Genomic DNA, 17,542 nt, shown 5'->3' with positions numbered 1-17,542 from the left:
TTAAAACAAAAAATTTCAGTTAAAAATTCACAAACCCACAATTCCCGATAATTCCAATAAATTTAGGTTTTGTGGGGTCAGCCTAATTAGCAGCTCTATAACAAATACCTAAGATCATAAGAATCATATTTCAATAATATCCTAATTTTCTGCTTGTATACTTCAAAAAACAACTAAAAGTCCCTAAAGTGAATATCTAATCACAGCATATTAGTAACCTTAGGTTTTCAAAACATATTCCAGGAGAAGCAAGTTTTGAAAATTTCTAAAATAACTTTTTTTAAGCTAGAGAGACACTGGGCCCCAGTGATTGACTCTACATATGAATGACATTCCAAGGAACAGTCTAGAAGGATGAATTATTTGACCATAGAAACACTGGAATCACATGGTCAATTCAACTAATGACAGAAGACCTCTTTCACAGGCTCATAAGATTATAGACCTAAAGTTGAGAAAGGACTTCAGAGATTACCTATTCCAACCCTTTTGTTTCACAAATGAGGAAAATGAGGCCCAGAGAGAATCTAAGATTACTTAAGAAATAAGTGCTAAAGGTAGAATATGAATTCATATTTTCTGTCTCCAAAGGCAGACCTCTTTGCACTCTGTGTTCTGAGGGATTCCAATCCATTTTTTTGTTTGGCAATCATTGTTAGGGAGTTTTTTCCTGGTATCCTAAAGACACTTCACTAAAATTAAAAGTTACCATCTATACTATGAGAGATAGAATCTAAATTGAGAAAATTCTTCAAGAGGTGATTAACAATGACAGTTTTAATTTAATGTTTTATAGCAGTTCACTACAATATTTCATAAAGAAAAAAGTATTTCATTTGTTCCCACACAAATATAGAAAAGCTTAACAAAGCATCTCATTAAGTTCTAGGTTAAGCCTTGTCTTCCCAAAAAAGAAAACTAATATTCAACAATGTCATTGGCTTCAAGGAAAGCTCAAAAGTACAAATGCTAACATTTTAGCAAATCCCTTAATCAAGGACAGTGAGCAACAAAATAATAAACTCAGTGTAGATGTTGCGGTTTTCACTAAGGTAGAACTGTCACTATTGTTATTGGTCTGTAATTCTGTTTAATGACTTGTGCATAACTGCTTGAGTCCATAGCTCCTAGACAAACTACTGCCATAATTGAACTATCAAATGCATTTTCAAAGTCTCTGGCTATGATTTATATAACTACAGTACTCTATTTTTACTTTCAGTAAAAGTTCGAAAAAAATTTTAATTATGTTGCATTTAAATATATTAGTCTAAGAGAATTTAAAACATGCTAATTTCTAAGCTAGTCCTCATATTAGTATTTCCTATGTTGAGGATTGCATACAACTGAACACAGTCAGTTTCTATAAAGCATTAAATTGTAGTGCTTTTCTTGTTCAAAAAGTGGCAATGTGTTCATGTAAGGGAAAAGTTCACATGAACACATGGGTGAAGGGTGTCATTCTGCTTCCTATGCAGCAGTATTTCAAAGATTTAACATCTTTCTTCTATGATTTATACTACCCCGGCCCATAGCATAAAAATTTCCCCATGGCATTCCCTATATCATATATATTATTCATTATTCCAGGTCGTTTTTTTCTTTGCTCTGGATAATTATAATTTCTATTAGAAGTAGACTATAATTGCATTAGGTGTTACAATTTAGCACATGATTTATATCAGGCTAAGTATCTTTTAAATTTAAGGCCAATGAATTAGTTCCATTATACATATCCAAATAAGCAAATTGAATTTTTATGCTAATATTCAGAATAAAGAATACTTAAATTACTATACATTCATGTCTGTTTTAAATTTTAATATTTATCACCAATAATCTGGCAATAAATTTAATTTCTGACAGTTTCAAGAATGAGGATATATCCAAAAGCAAACAAACACCAGGCTTCAAATTACACAATGTTCAATCAATAAGCCTACCTGAATATCCCCAGAGAAGTTGTTGAGCTAGAATATAATCAAATTCATTCTTAGAAAAAGGATTAATTTCATAAAAATATAATAAAAACAAAAATATCTACTGTATGAAAAACAGTTATGCTTTTTTGTAAATCACAGAATCTTTAAGCTGAAACACCTCAAAAAGCAACTTATCCAATGATCTCATTTTATTTATGAGGAAAATAAAAAGGATAGAAATAGAACTATTTTAAATTCAATTCTATAAACCAAATAAAGATATTTATTGTATTCTATTTATCTGGATGAGCTGCCAACAAGATTATAATTATTAGAGATTACACCATGTATAAACATCAGCTAAGTACACTTCTCCTCACATAAGCAATCTTCAAAAGTTTGTAGTACAATACATTATAAACTAAATTTAAAAATCTTCCTCTTATACTCCTCTCCCTTCCCCATTTTGACCTCTTTTTGGTAAGGCAGTTCAACTCTATACTGTCTTCTTTCAATTTCCTTGCCCTTTTATACTATCAAAAATCCTACTCTTTATCCTTTAAAATTCCAGCTCTGTATTACTTCCATCACTCATTGCCTTTGTATTCACTGTTGAACAAAGCTGGATAAAATTATGACACCATTACAAGTTTATACTACATAATCTCAAGGTAATCCTTTTACATTCTCCTAATCTATTCACAATCCTCCTCATCAAAAGTAGCTTTTCCAACTCTTCATCACTTGCCAAACCTCTCAAAGTTCACTTTACTCCATCTTCTCAACTGAGAAGCCTGCCTCATATTTCACTGAAAAAAAAATGAGCCTATTTATCAAAATCTCCCTCTCCTCCTTTCTTCCTCATCTCATATTCCTCAGATGTCTCCTTAGACTAATCTTCTCCTTTACTGCTTTTGACATTTAATGGTTCTTCTCTGTGCCAAAGATAACCTTTCTATATGTACAAGTGAACCCATTCCATTCTGTCTTGTCCTCCAAATTTCCTCCTCTGTCCTCCCTATCTCACTAATCTTTAATCATTACCTGTCTAATTAATTCCCTATATTTACTTAAAATATACCCACAATCCCTCATTCTCCCAATCTCTCCATCCCCACCAGCTATCATATTTCTCTTCCTATTAATGACTAAACTCCTTGAGAAAGCCATCTGTCTATAACAGGTTCCCTCCCCAACCAATTCTCTCACGCTCTTCTTAACTCTGTAATCTGGCTTCTTAAACTCATCATTCAACCGAAACTGTTCTAAGAAATTATTTAACTCTTAATTGGCAAATCTAATGACCTTTTTCTCAATCCTCATCCTTCTTGACCTCTCTGGTCTGTCACAGTCACTCACCATCAGATTATCATATTCTCTTCCATCTAGGTTTTCATGACTACTTTCTCCTGGGTTCACCTGTATGAATACTCTACTGGATCTTTTTTCAGGTAACAATGGAAAAGCATTAGAATTCCACAACACCCAATCTTGTACTTTTCTCTATTATACTATTTTTCTTAGTTCTATCATCAGCTTCCATGATTGTAATTATCAACTCTATATGATTATGCTATGACTCTGATCTATTTGAACAGCCCTCATCTCTTTCATAGATTCCAACTGTCTCACATCTTGAACTAAAAATCCCAGAGACATCTAAACTCAAAAATCCAAAACAGAACAACAGTAGCTTTCCACCAAACCATTGCTTCTCAGTTTCCCTACTATTGTCAATAGTGCCACCATTCTAATAATCTACCTAGTTTTTCAACTTAAATGTCATCCTTGATTCCTCTCTCTCACTCTCCATTATCCAATCTGTTGCCAAATCAAGTTATTTCTACTTTCGTAACACCAATAGTATAGGTATACAACAGTAATGTGAGCATTTCTTCATTTTACACCTGGACTACTGCAATAGCCTGTTGGATGATCTCTTTGCCTTAAATCTGCCTTGTACCAAAAGCACCCACTCCAATTCATCCTTTATGAAGCTATCAAATTAATTTTCCTAAACCACAGATGTGACCAGTAAACTCCAGTGGTTCATTACCTTAAAGATCAAATACAAATCCCTCATTCAGCTTTTAAAACTTTCAACTGATTCCTTCCTACAATTCCAGTTTTCTTGTATATTAATTCTCCTCCAGACTGTGAACCAGACACTGGTCACCTTGTTGTTCACCATCTCGTGACTTTGTACATTTTCACTGGGTTTTTCTTATACATGGAATTTTCTCCTCATCTCCACTCCTAGCTTCTCTGGCTTTCTTAAGTAACAGCTAAAGTCTCACTGTCTGCAAAAAGACTTTCCCCAGGCTTCCTTAATCATACTGCCTTCCCTTTGGAACCTTTACAGTTCTTATTTATACATGGCTGGTTTGCACATTGTCTTGTCCAATAGATTTGAGCTCCATAAAAAAATGAACTGCTAAACTTTCTATCAGTGCTTAATACAGCACCTGGCACACAGCAAGTGAACATAATAAATGATAATATAATAAATGTTAGTTGACATGACTTTACCATCATGATTTATATAAGGGAGGAAGGGGGGAAAAAGCATTTAATAAGCATTTAATGTGTGTCATGCACTGCGCTAAGTACTTTATAAATATGATCTCATTTGATTCTCATCACATTCCTGTAAGGGAGGTGTTAGTATTATCCCTGTTCTGCAGATGGGGAAACTATGGCAAACAAAGGTTAAGTCACTTGCCCAGGATCACACCCATTTGGTATCCAAGGCCAGATTTGAACTTAAATTGTCCTGATCCAGAGCTAGCACTCTATAAATGTTGGGCCACCAAGCGGCATTGTCTGTCCTGTCCTGAAGATGGCAGGAGCATTGCTAACATATTTTTGAAAAATAACCATATTCTGTAGGATTAAAGTATATACAAACTCTAAATTTAAATAAATTAAGAACTTTATTTAAGATACTTTCAAATTAAGCTGATGGGGAGAAACAGATAGCAATCAATCCAATACAACTGCACTAATTTTTATCATTTTCAAAAGCAGCTAAACAGACTGATCCTAAAAACAAGAGAAAACTAAGTATACATTGTTCAAAGGACCAAATACTCTCCTACAACTCTGAAAAAATTATTTCCCTGACACTCCAGAAAGCTGCTTTTCTATGTTTGCATTTTCATAGAGTTAATCAAATAAAATTCCAAAGTCACAGCATAAAATAGTAATTCTATGGAAGAAAATGTAATACAATGACTATAAAAGTCTAAGAATCAGAATGATGTGGTTCTTTTCTTGACTCCAGAATTTACCTTTCTTATGACTATCTCCCTCATCTAAAAAATGAGAATAACACATTCTGCCTCCTTTTTAAAGTTATGATAAGAATGAGATAATGAATATAAAATATTATGGAAGAATTCTCATCATCATCATCATCATTATTATTAAACATTGAAATACCATAGATTACCATAAAATTCATTACAGAGAAACTCTAATATCTCAATCATGAGATACCAAAAATTATTTTTCTTGTTTTTTTGTCAGAATGACTAAATGTTATAAATTGCCGAACTTAATACTATCTTTTATCTAACAATGACTATGCTACTTTATAACATAATAAGAATAAAACATACATAAAAGAAGTTTCAATTTAGGAACACAGAATTTAAAGTCAGAAAAGGTCTTAGAGATCCTATGATCCATATATTTGAAGTGTAAAGTGTCCACTGACATCCTCTAGTTCTACCTCCTCTTTTAGAGAAGAAAACTCACTTAGAGATGATAAAGGTTGCATAGGTAACGAATCACAGAGTCAGGATATAAAAAGCAAATTCTGATCCCAAATCCAATTCTCTTAATACATATTTCAAAATATACGGTAAAACATCAATTATCTAGACCATTTAAGGGAAAATTTTGAATTAGTAGAAGTCAGAATTATGAAATATTTCACAAGAATTGCAGTCTAACAACAACCAAGAAAAGGACCTGCTTTAATCAATAAGTAATAATTCACAGTTGGCCTATAACCATTAATATATAACATTCAAAATTATTTGTTCTTATAAGCAAACAAATATTTCCTTTTCTAATGCTCTTTGTATTGCAAATTTCTTTAGCAAATTTTTTCCATATATATTATAAACAAAAACTCTAGTGTAACTCTTGTCCCAACTATTACACAGTTAGAGAGTAAAATATTAAATTGAGATATACTAAACGTGATCAAATAGCAAGCATTTATTAGGCAACTATGTACAATATACAAATTTACATTCTTAATATTTAAAAGTACAAAATTTTTTGGTAACCTGAATATAGTTTTCTACTTCAGAATTAACATTCACAAATTATCTGTGGAAAAATACCTCCAGAATTGAGAAAACTTTGCCCAATTCTTTGTATGGAATGTTTAGCTACATCTGCAAACTTCTCTTGAAATAAAGTAATTATGGAAACTAGAAAAATGACATATATTCCATTACAATGAAGTTTATTTTAAAATAGAAGAATACTAGCATACCTCGAGTTTGAGCAGCTTCCTTTAAAGAAGCTAGAATTTGGGGTTTCAAGTCATCTAAAATAATTCTTCCTTCAAGACCTGGAAAAAGGGACCTAAAATAAATCAAAGGGGAAAAAATAAATTATTCTAATTTTCAAAAGTTTACAGGATAAATAAATTCAATTTCATAATTTCATGCAAAAAAGTTCATTATGGCTACCAAGTATTTTAGAAAATTTATATATAAAGATTTAATCATATTGGTTAAAAAAAGACCTATTTTAAAAATGTGTAAACAGTATGAACCATGTCCAATTTAAGAAGCATTTTGATCCCCTAAAAGTAAGATTATTAACATTTTCCTATTCAAATGATCAAAAAAGTTATTTTTTTAATATCAATTTAAATTCAAAAGATCAAAACTCTTAAGTTATGACAAAACTTCATACAAATAATTCTAATTCTTCTGTATTAAAAGCTAGTCTCAAAAAGAGAAATGATATCTATAATTTTAAAACATAAGAGTATAGGTTTCTTTATTCTTACACATTATCTTATAAATTATTCTTAATAAAAGGGGAAATCAGTCTGGAAAACCAAAGACAAAATTATTATGATAGCATAAATTATACCTTGGATAATCTTCTGAGGTAATATAAATTATATCTTGATCTGATACAGATGAAGAAAAAGGAATAAAATTTCCATTTTGTAAAGGTAGAAGATCCAACCCAAGCAGTTCATTATAAGCTGCATCTGAGAGCACAAATTCTAAAAGATGCAACTTCTCAGCAGCAGTGCCCGAGTGTCCAAATTTCTTCAACACCTGCCGTACTAAAGCAGGAGTCACTTTCTTCACAGGTTTAGCACTAGACGCTGTAAATTGAACTGCATTAGAAATATTTGCTGGTACCTTGACAATCTGTTTCCCTGAGCTCTGGAGGTAGTTGAGCACAGCTTTTGTGTATTCCAAGCTTTCATCTAATTCTGAGAAATATGCCTGCTCCAACTTTATCCAGTGATTACTGAGTGAATAAATAACTGCATTCTGAAACAACTCTTTGAAAAGAGGTTCTATAATTGATTGCCAGTGTACTTTAACCTTGTTCATTTCAGGCCAAAGCTTATAGATAATCTTAACAGACAAGGGGAAATCTGAGTTTTTTTCAGTCTCCAGTCGTTTTACAGAATCCAAGACCAGAGTGGCATATGCTTTCGGGACAACATTCATAATAAGAAGTTCATTCCATAAAGCTGCTGGATCTCGCCACTGATCCAACTCTCTCCACTTTATACTTCTACGGTTGTCAGTGAGACCAAAGAACCCACTAATGTGAACTGGGAGACCTGTTTTACTTTCCTCACCAGGTGGTAAAGGAAGAAAACAAAATGCTTTTCCTGAGAAATCAGATATTGCTCCTGTTTCTTCTTCACTGCTGGATAAAGACATAGCTATGCCAATGGTTGGGATAAATTTCAAGTCATCAGCCAAACAATCAAGTTCATTGCAAATTCCTCGACCACCTACACTGTTACACACCAGCCAAGACGTTTTTTGTGCATCCTTAGTACTTTCATCCTCTAAAACTATATTTATATGATATGTTACACACGTAATACTATTGCTTGGAACCTTTTTACAATAATTACTTATAGCTGTTCCTAATATTTTGATGGAATTAGGTCGTTCATGTTTCAGGGCTTTATTCTCACTAGCTGTTACCCTAAATACCAGTTTCTCTGTTCCATCAGCTTCTCGAACATGTAAAGAGACATCCTGCACACTTTTCAGAAAGAGAAGCACGGTATCCGCATCTGCCCTGAAGGAGTCGAACAACTCAAGAACCTTTTGCTTATTGTACAAATTACTACTCAGTTGTGAAGGCTGAAGGCGAAGAGGAAAACGAAAAAAAGTTCCAGGAAAGTTGCCATTTATGAATGTTTCCTTGGTGCTTCCAAAAACACCAATGAATGGTGCAAACTGGTCTGAAAATTCACTAATTTCTTTACTGTCATCTTTCAGATTCCAACACTGTCCTGATTCATGAGGGCCAAAAAGTGTTTGATGGGGATCTAACATTCCAATCTGGTCACCACTAAAGATACAAGGAACATCTATAAAGAAAAATACAAAAAGATATGAATAATTCTGAAATTTTTGTGTATAAAGTAACTGAAATTAATATCGATTTATTAATTATAAGAAATTTATTAATTATAAGAAAGCAATTATAAAACAATTTTCAGAATTAGCATTCTCTCTCTCTCCTTTCCTTCCCTCTTTTTCTTTCTTTCCTCACTAATTCTGAAGACATTTTAACAGTTTCTAAGGACAATAAATAAATGAATGAATGAATGAGCCCTATCCCTGAAAAATCTGAAACACTGGTAATCACTGCTTATATAAGTAAATAGTAAAAAAAAAAAGCCTTGATAAAATGAAAGCAATATACTTCATTAGACAGAATATATTATAATCTCATACATGCTCACAGATTTCCTCAAGGACACAGGCAAACCACCTGGAGATATAATAATCAAGATGAATGCTACAGGGCGGCTAGGTGGCACAGTGGATAGAACACCGGCCCTGGAGTCAGGAGTACCTGAGTTCAAATCTTAATTACCTAGCTGTGTGGCCTTGGGCAAGCCACTTAACCCCATTTGCCTTACAAAAAAAAAAAAAAAAAAAAGATGAATGCTACAAATGTTATCTATGAAAACTGAGAAATAATTAAATTACTATATATAGAAATGAACAGCCAATGGCTTCTTTCAGAACATGTCTAAATTCCTTAGTCCACTTTTCAGATTGATTTTGTCCTTATCTCTCTCTCTCTCCAAAATAGAAACTAAACTATTTTTTACACATATACACGCCTTATTGTACCACAGTACGTTCATTTTCCTTTTTTAAATGGTCCTCTTTGCCTTCTTGGGTTCCCTCTACTCCAGTACAAATCCTTAGAAGCTCATATTTTCTAGAATCTTTTCATAGACTCATACTACAATGATCTTTTCTTTGATTCAAAAGAGGCTTAAGTTATTCTTTCCAAGACTTTTATTCATATTTATAACATTTGTCACAAGCAATTATAATAATAAAAGATGAATATCTACATTCAACATTGATGCATTACACTAGTATCAAACAAACAGAAATGGATCTCTACAGACAGCTGACTGACTTAGAAAACCACAAATTAATTCTCTACGTTGTATTATATTTTTATTTATTTTATTAAACATTTCCCCACTGTATTTAAATCTAGTTTGGTAATCTGGTTCCAGGTGACCAAGTTTGATATCTAATGGCACCCTCAACCACCCAACCTAATTAACAAATATGAGTGAAAAACTTTACCAACTTCATGAAAGTTAGTATATAAAACATCAAGTGGATGATAAACTTTTTTAGTGTCAAAAGGTGATAGTTATGACCTAAATGACAAAAAAAAAAAAAGTCAGAATATAAAGTTTGTCATTCAGGCTAAAGACAACTTTTAGTGAGAGATAATAAGTCACATTCATACCTGTTATATGATAGACTGAATTAAACCCAATTCCAAATCTTCCAACTTTTAGTGGATCATCCTTTTTCCTGCTCCTTGCTATTTCCTGAATGCCATGCCAATCCTCAGGAGTAAAAACTGCATTGTTGTATACATAAAGGGCAGAACCTATAAATCAAAGGGACATATAATGAAGAGAATATTCAAAGATAAAAAAAATTCAAAAACTTTGCTTCTATAAGCCTGAAAGAAATTGAGACACTTGTCTGCCCATAACTGTTCTTATGGTGAAGAGATATAAAAGAGGTTTCATTAAAACTTTGATTGCTTTTCTGATAAAATTGAAAATTATTGCTTCTATCATAGAAAGTCAACAATAATAGAAAATAAGAAAAGAATGAAAAAAGTATTTAGATGTGAAGAAATTAACTAAAAATTAATTAAAAGCATATCTTGATTTATGAAATTATAATTTCAAAATATAAATTGTATATAATATATAAACATTATATATTTAATATATAAATTATAAAATTAAAATTACTTTTTTATAAACTGGCTATTTTAAATACATTAGAGGAGCTCACTACTTGATAAGAGCCTTAAAATGAATCCTTTGGCATTGTGTATAATCAGACCCTAATGTACCTTGATTTTTATATCACATGTAATAATAAATAATAAGATTAGTATTTTTAAAACATAATAGAACTTGTACCTCATAATGAAGGCAATTTCATTCAAAACAGTCACCGAAGAAAGTATTATAGCTCCAAAATTTTTTGATTGCTCGAAACTTTTTTGGATATTCCCTCTATCTGTAAGACTTATTCTTTTATTATATCCAACTTAATAAATGCATGTGGTTCTATCCCCATTGTATTACAATCCCTAAAAGAAAGGACTGTTTTGTTTTTTATCTAAATATAAGAAGTACCTAAAAGCAGTTCATTCCTTTAACAAAGTACCTAATGACTGTCCGATTTTTTAATTAGAACATCTTTGGAATTGCTTTCAGTTTTCCACATTTTTTAAATATGCTCAGTGACAAATTTTGGATTTTGAAGACAAATTATTTGTCTTAAAAATACAAATGAGAGTGAAATTTAATCAATTTTAGTGGTAAAAACTTAGCTAATGTTGCAAGCCAAGATGAATAAAGCTGACTTGATTGTACAGGTTAAAAACTGGAATGAAATGAGATACTCACAAAACACCTATCAGTTAACAAAAGTTAAATTTGGCTACGTAAACCAAAGGAAAGGATATTTAGCAAGGATATAACTTTGGTTCAATTAGGTATAACTTCCTTTCCATTGTGGTGATATTGTTGGTCTACCAGTCAGAAACCTGAGAGAGGTATGGCTGCTTAATTACACAGTTTGTTGTTGTTTTGCATTTAGGCCACCAAAAGCTGCCTAAGTAAACAGTCAGAGCCTTAGTCTCCTAAGCCATTTAAGTCTTAATGAGTTTCAACTTGTTTTAAAGAAAAATTAACCCAGGCTATATGGGAAATATTACTCTTATCACAGTTTGGAAACAGGCTCTAAAGATGAATGCAAAAAAATTCCAAAACTATTTTTGAATTACAGAACAGAAACATCATTAAAACAAATATATAATCTCTAAGGATAACAACTCTGAAAAAGGACAGACAAAATCACTGACAAATCTCAGAAAATTTTTGTTTTTTAATAATTTCAATCTATAGTCACATCACTGAGCTCAAATTTGATGCCATATTTCCTTTTTATCTCCTTAAATAAGAGATGCAGAAAAAATGGTATTTTCGAGAAAGAGGTAGTAATATTCTTCTGTGACAATTTTTAACAGTACTTTTTAAAAAGTCAACAACTGAAAAGCAATAAGAAAATATCAACATGTTTCTAGACAAATAAAATTATAGCTAAAAGAAACCTTAGAGGTCATCTGAACCAGTCTCGCCATTTCAGAAATAAGGAACCAAGCTTTTTATTGGGATGATTTACCAAAACCACACTATATGTTAAGACCTCAGTACAAACTGAAACAAGCTCCAGGCCTGCCTATTGAACCATGTTACATCTCTCAAAAGTACTTTTCAAAATAACCTCATTGCTATACTAATCCAATGACAGAATCACTTCTCAATTAGGTAACTGAGTTTTAATGCCTAATATTTTTTCAGCAGACACATGACTGCTCTAGGCAGGTGATATCTAGGCAGGTGATACTTTAGAAACTAATTTCTTTTTTTAGAAAAAAGTAATTAAGGGGCAATTAGGTGACACAGCGGCTAGAGCACCAGTCCTGGAGTCAGGAGAATTTGAGTTCAAATCCAACCTCAGACACTTAATAATTACCTAGCTGTGTGACCTTGGGAAAATCATTTAACCCTGTTACCTTGTCCAAAAATAAAAAAAAAAGACCCAAAAATAAATTTAAAAAATAAAGAAAAAAATGATTAAAACATAATAGAAAAAGTTTGCTCAATTAATGCCAATAGTAATTTAGGCAATCTTCTATCAACTTGACTGAGTTTACCGAATAACTAATTACGTAACTATATTCAATCCTTGGTGAAAAAAAAAGTAAATCAGTCTTAAGAAAATCAGCAGTTTGTCCAATTTTAAAATTACCTCACATCTATAATTAGTTTTAGAAAGGCAAAGTGACATTTCCCTCCAGCTCCAAATCTAAAAAAATCATACAAGGAGAAAAATAATAAATAAATAAATATATATATTTAATAAATATATATATATATATATATATATCACTCAAGAGATTTCAACTAAAAGACTCCTAATTTCCCTTCCAATCTAAGAGTCTATAAAGTAGAAATTTAAGGAATCAATTATTATTGAAGAATATTAATTAGCAAAAAAAGAATGAATAATATTAAATATTAGCTACACAGCTTCTAGTAGAAATGGCAAAATGGAGTATAGTTCAAATTTAAGTCTAAAAGCTTTTCTATTAAAAAATTTATCTGACAAACCACATATCAGTTTTATAAAATATTTCTTATCCTCATAACTCAAGTATAAAATACAAAATTAGATAATAATAATAATAATCCTTGATTATAGAATGCTTTAAAGTTTATAAAATTCTTTCTGCATCAGGGTTCTATAAATCAAAGAGATTAATGTGAAAATCCGATGTGGAACTCACCATTTCTTTTTGTCTTTACATTATGAAGATAAAAAATTACTATAATTATAAAGATTATAAAAAGTTGTCATTGAAACACAGGATTTTGAATAGTAAATGGACCTGAATGCAAGCATAAAACTGGCTAACTAATCCTATTTCAGAACATTAAAAGAGGTGAGATGAGGAAAGGGTCAAGGACAAACAATATTTTCCTAAGAATATGGCTGCAGGTTCTATATACCTGACATACCTTGCATAGCATAAACTATTTGTCAGTGACTACAGTTGGTGGAATCAATGGCTTTTATAATCAATATAAACAAGGTATATGCATTGCAGCTGTTAATTTTCCTTATCACCTGATATCATGGGATTCAAAGGAAGCCCAAACTGCAGGCAGTCTCTCATTTTCTCCATAAATATAGTTATAAAAACCCCTTTGGAAAAGGATTAGATTTGTTCAAAGAAGTATTATAAGCTTAAATGACATACCTGAACAAGTATTCATAAGTTGTTTTTAATAATAACCAGAGCTCATGAGGAATTTAAAGAGATCTTCTAGTCCAACCCCTTATCTTTTTTTTCTATTTTTTTAAAGAAAGATTTTATTTATTTTGAGTTTTACAATTTTCCCCCATTCTTGCTTCCCTCCCCTCACCCCCCACAGAAGGCATTCTGTTAGTGTTTACATTGCCATTCCCTTATCTTTACATATTAAGAAACTGAGGGTTTCCAACTTCAATTTATAACTCCATTCTAAAAGCATTCTCTAATCTCATTCTCTTTTGTTGTAAGACCATTGCCTCTATTCACCACTGCATGTACAACCAGGTACTAGGGAAATTATGCTTAATTCTACTAAATTAAATAAGCATCTAGTAATCTGGTTTATTTTGCTTCCTTTGAAAGTTGAAATTGTCATTTAGTTATTTCAACAAGCAATACTAACAAGCTCCCCACCCAAATAAAAGAAATTACTCTTTTGCTTAAGAGACTCTGCAGGCCAATAAAAAACTTTCATTCAATTAATCTTTATTAAGCCCATAATCTGTATAATACATTGTGCTGGGTCAGTGGGAGGTACAAAGAGATAGGGGAAATGAGGCCCCCAATCCTCAAGGAAATTATAATTTTATGAGAGATAGTTCAAAAAGCATAGTGACCATGGTGCACTGAACAAAACACATAAAGACATCTGTAACACCCAGTTAAAAGATATATAATAAATTAGTAATATTATAGACTTTCTTTTCTAAGTTATGAAAATGTTTCTTCAGTCTATGATTTTCCATCTTTTGTGAATTATGTTTGTTTAATTCTCTATCATTTGTCATTTCATTTCTTCTATTTCTAGAATATTTCAGTGGCACAGGTGAAAACTAGATAGTTTGGAGCTAAACACATCAAAGGCATGTGACCCCAGCTCACTGAGTGAAGTCAGCCATACTACATTGCCTCTCAAATAAAGATTTATAGTAATATAATTATGATTCAAGTCTTATAAAATAGCAAAAAGGGAGAGGGGAGAATAACATAGGATCATAGATTTAGAACAGAAAGAAACCATACAGGGTACTCAGTTCAATCCCCACCTCCCAATTTTGCATATTAGGGAAATATAAACTGAGAGAGGTTAAGTGACTTATCCAAAGCCACATTATTAAGTATCTGAGGCAGAAGTTAAATTCAGATCTTCCTTAACCCCAAGTCCAGCACTTTACCCTTTGTGCCACCTACCTAGATATATAATGATCATACCAAGGGCCATAATGTACTATAAAATGTATCAATGGGGCGGTTAGGTGGCGTAGTGGATAAAGCACCGGCCTTGGAGTCAGGAGTACCTGGGTTCAAATTCGGTCTCAGACACTTAATAATTACCTTAAAAGGGAGTCAGAAACATATGTATGGACTTGAGGAGCAAGTACAATCACCTTCCTTTACCTTTACCTTTTTTGAAGTTTTATTTATAAGTTGTATTTATAAGAGCATTGAATAAAGCTGAGATTTTTAATTATAAAAGAAAAAAATTTGGCTCTTACCCACCATACTCACCCTGATATTGCTCCATATCTTTTGACCAGAGAGTCTCCTTTCCATATTGAGTTTCATCATATAAAAATTTAACTTCTGTGGCCCCAGCATCTTCTGCATTCTGAATTAATTCCTAACCATAAAAATATACCCAAAATAACTATTTCACAAATAGACATTTGATACCCATCTTGCAACTTACTGCATTTTCAAAGTCAATATACAATTAATTATTGATCATCTATTTAGGTACTGTCCTGTTCCATACACTGAGACTAAATGCTACCTACCTCTGAGAAGCCTCCAAGATGCCTTTCAGTTCTAGACCTATAATTCTATCATCCTGTAAAGTCTAGAAAGAGACACATCCTTGCTAACCTAAGTAATTTCAAGTTAATAGGCCAAATAAACTACATCCCAAAGTTACTGGGGGGAAAGTGGAAGACGCCAATGGTGGAAACACTAGCAACAAATTTTGAAAACTGAACAAGAAAAGCTGTTAAGTATAAAAATGGGCAAATTTTTTCCATTTTCCCAAGAAGGAAAGGAAAAATCTTCAAACTATAGACCTGTGATTGTGATTTAAATTCCTGAAAAAATAGAAGATATTATTAAATTAGAAGGGCAAAAGACAACCTGGCTTCATCCTAAACATTTCAAGCCAGATTAACAATTTCTTATTTGACATGGTTATTAAATCAAGAGAATCCTATAGTTGTGGTGTGACTAGACTACAAAGCATTTGACAGAGTCCCTCATGCTATCCTTATAGACAAGACGGAAAGAAGCAAGTTAGTGAGAGAACAGTTACTTTATAACAGCTTGAAAGGACCCCACACAAAAGTGTGAATCAGTGAATCTAAACTAATCTGGGAGATTTATAGCTCAAGTGTCCCAGAGAGCTGTCCTTATCCATATGTTGTTCAATGTTTTTGACAGTCACTTGAATTTTAAAAGCAAAGAGAAAAATGCTTATGAAATCTAAACATTACATAAAGGTGGAAAGGAGAATTAATACATTTGTCAACGAGTTCAGAAAAATCTCAACAGGTTAGAAAGATGAGTAAAGTGAAATGAGAAAATTTAATAGAGAAATGTGAAGTCCTGCACTTGGATTTTTTAAAGAACCTGATCATAGCTAAGTAACAGTATCATAAAAAAAGGTCTGGATATTAGGTCCTAGAAGTGAGTCAAGAGTATAATAGTAAACAAAAAGAGCCATATGAATTTTTACAGCACCTGCTCCATGCTGGGAAATGTACCATGCCTTTTTTTTAAATCAATAATGCCTCATTCAACCCTCCCCACAACTCTGAGTTGTCGCTGTATTTTTACACAGAGTATTTAAACAGAGGTGAGGTGATTTGCCCAGATCTCTGCATTAGCCAGTTTCTACAGGCAGTCCCAACTCTCTCTCTCTACCATGCCACCCTGCTGCCTCCACGAGTACAGTAACAGAAGCAGACTGTTTACAACTGAGGAGATTTCAGTGCCTCTGAATATGATCACCAAGGAACAATAAAGTACTAAACTCATTTTTGGTCTTGACATTTTATTAAGGACACTGACAAACAGTAGCTGGTCCAGAAGTCAGCCCAAAATAGGTGAGAAAACTAAAGGGATATTTAACCTGCAAAAGAGAAATTGAGTATGGGGAGAAAGAGTAGAGATCTAATAACTCCCCTCATGTATGTGAAAGTATAATCAAACCAGAAAAGGATTTAAACTTGTCCTATGTATGCCAAAAGAAACAGAACTGGGGGAAATGGATTTCAAAGAGGCATATTTAAGTTCAGTGCATGGTAAGTTTTTTACCAATTAGAGATGCTCAACAAAGGGTATTACTAGAAGTCCTCAAGCCAGATGTTCACTGACTGGATGATTTCTGACATCCCTTTCAAAAGTGAGATTCCAAGTTAAATAATGATCAAAATACTCTCATAAACCCAGTTAATCTAACACAAAACAATAGTGTACTCTGTACCTTAAGAATCTGTCCTCCTTCGGGATACCTTCTTAAAATGTCCTTAAGAAAATCAACAAGAGGTGGAGTTGTTTGACCAAATCGGCCTAAAAGCACAAATCAAAAGTTACTTTTTTCCCCATCTTCATACCTACTCATTTATTCCCTATGATATAGATTTTTTCCAAAAATTGATGCATCTACAAAATTTAAACATTTTAAAGTATTCTTTATATGATAACTGAACTATATCAAACCCTTTAAAAAATTTAACTCCATCAAATACTTGAAGTTCAAAAGGATTTTATGAAATAAGTTTATTTTTACTTTTATTTGGGTTTTTTTTTTAGTTTTTTGCAAGGCAAATGGGGTTAAGTGGCTTGCCCAAGGCCACACAGCTAGGTAATTATTAAGTGTCTGAGACCAGACTTGAACCCAGGTACTCCTGACTCCAGGGCCGGTGCTCTATCCACTGCGCCACCTA

At 32.4% G+C, this 17,542-nt stretch overlaps 1 protein-coding gene across 4 annotated transcripts in view; it reads right to left on the bottom strand.

The window, feature by feature from the left end:
• The window catches only part of SACS (sacsin molecular chaperone), an 82,595-nt gene that overhangs the window by 17,346 nt on the left and 47,707 nt on the right, over positions 1-17,542 (bottom strand). For 3 of the 4 annotated variants that reach the window (XM_074216210.1, XM_074216212.1, XM_074216213.1), the window contains 6 exons: positions 17,080-17,165; positions 15,117-15,228; positions 9,945-10,091; positions 7,044-8,526; positions 6,433-6,524; positions 1,944-1,970 (listed from right to left, as the gene is read on the bottom strand). In XM_074216210.1, the coding sequence (XP_074072311.1) occupies positions 1,944-1,970; positions 6,433-6,524; positions 7,044-8,526; positions 9,945-10,091; positions 15,117-15,228; positions 17,080-17,165 (1,947 nt within the window). The remainder of the gene's footprint in view (positions 1-1,943; positions 1,971-6,432; positions 6,525-7,043; positions 8,527-9,944; positions 10,092-15,116; positions 15,229-17,079; positions 17,166-17,542) is intronic. The other variant, XM_074216211.1, reaches the window with a different exon arrangement.

This window comes from Macrotis lagotis, chromosome 1 (assembly GCF_037893015.1).
Source record: "Macrotis lagotis isolate mMagLag1 chromosome 1, bilby.v1.9.chrom.fasta, whole genome shotgun sequence".
Taxonomy (NCBI): Eukaryota; Metazoa; Chordata; class Mammalia; order Peramelemorphia; family Peramelidae; genus Macrotis; species Macrotis lagotis.
Note: the sequence above shows the minus strand (reverse complement) of the source record. Positions and strands in the feature narration are given on the sequence as shown.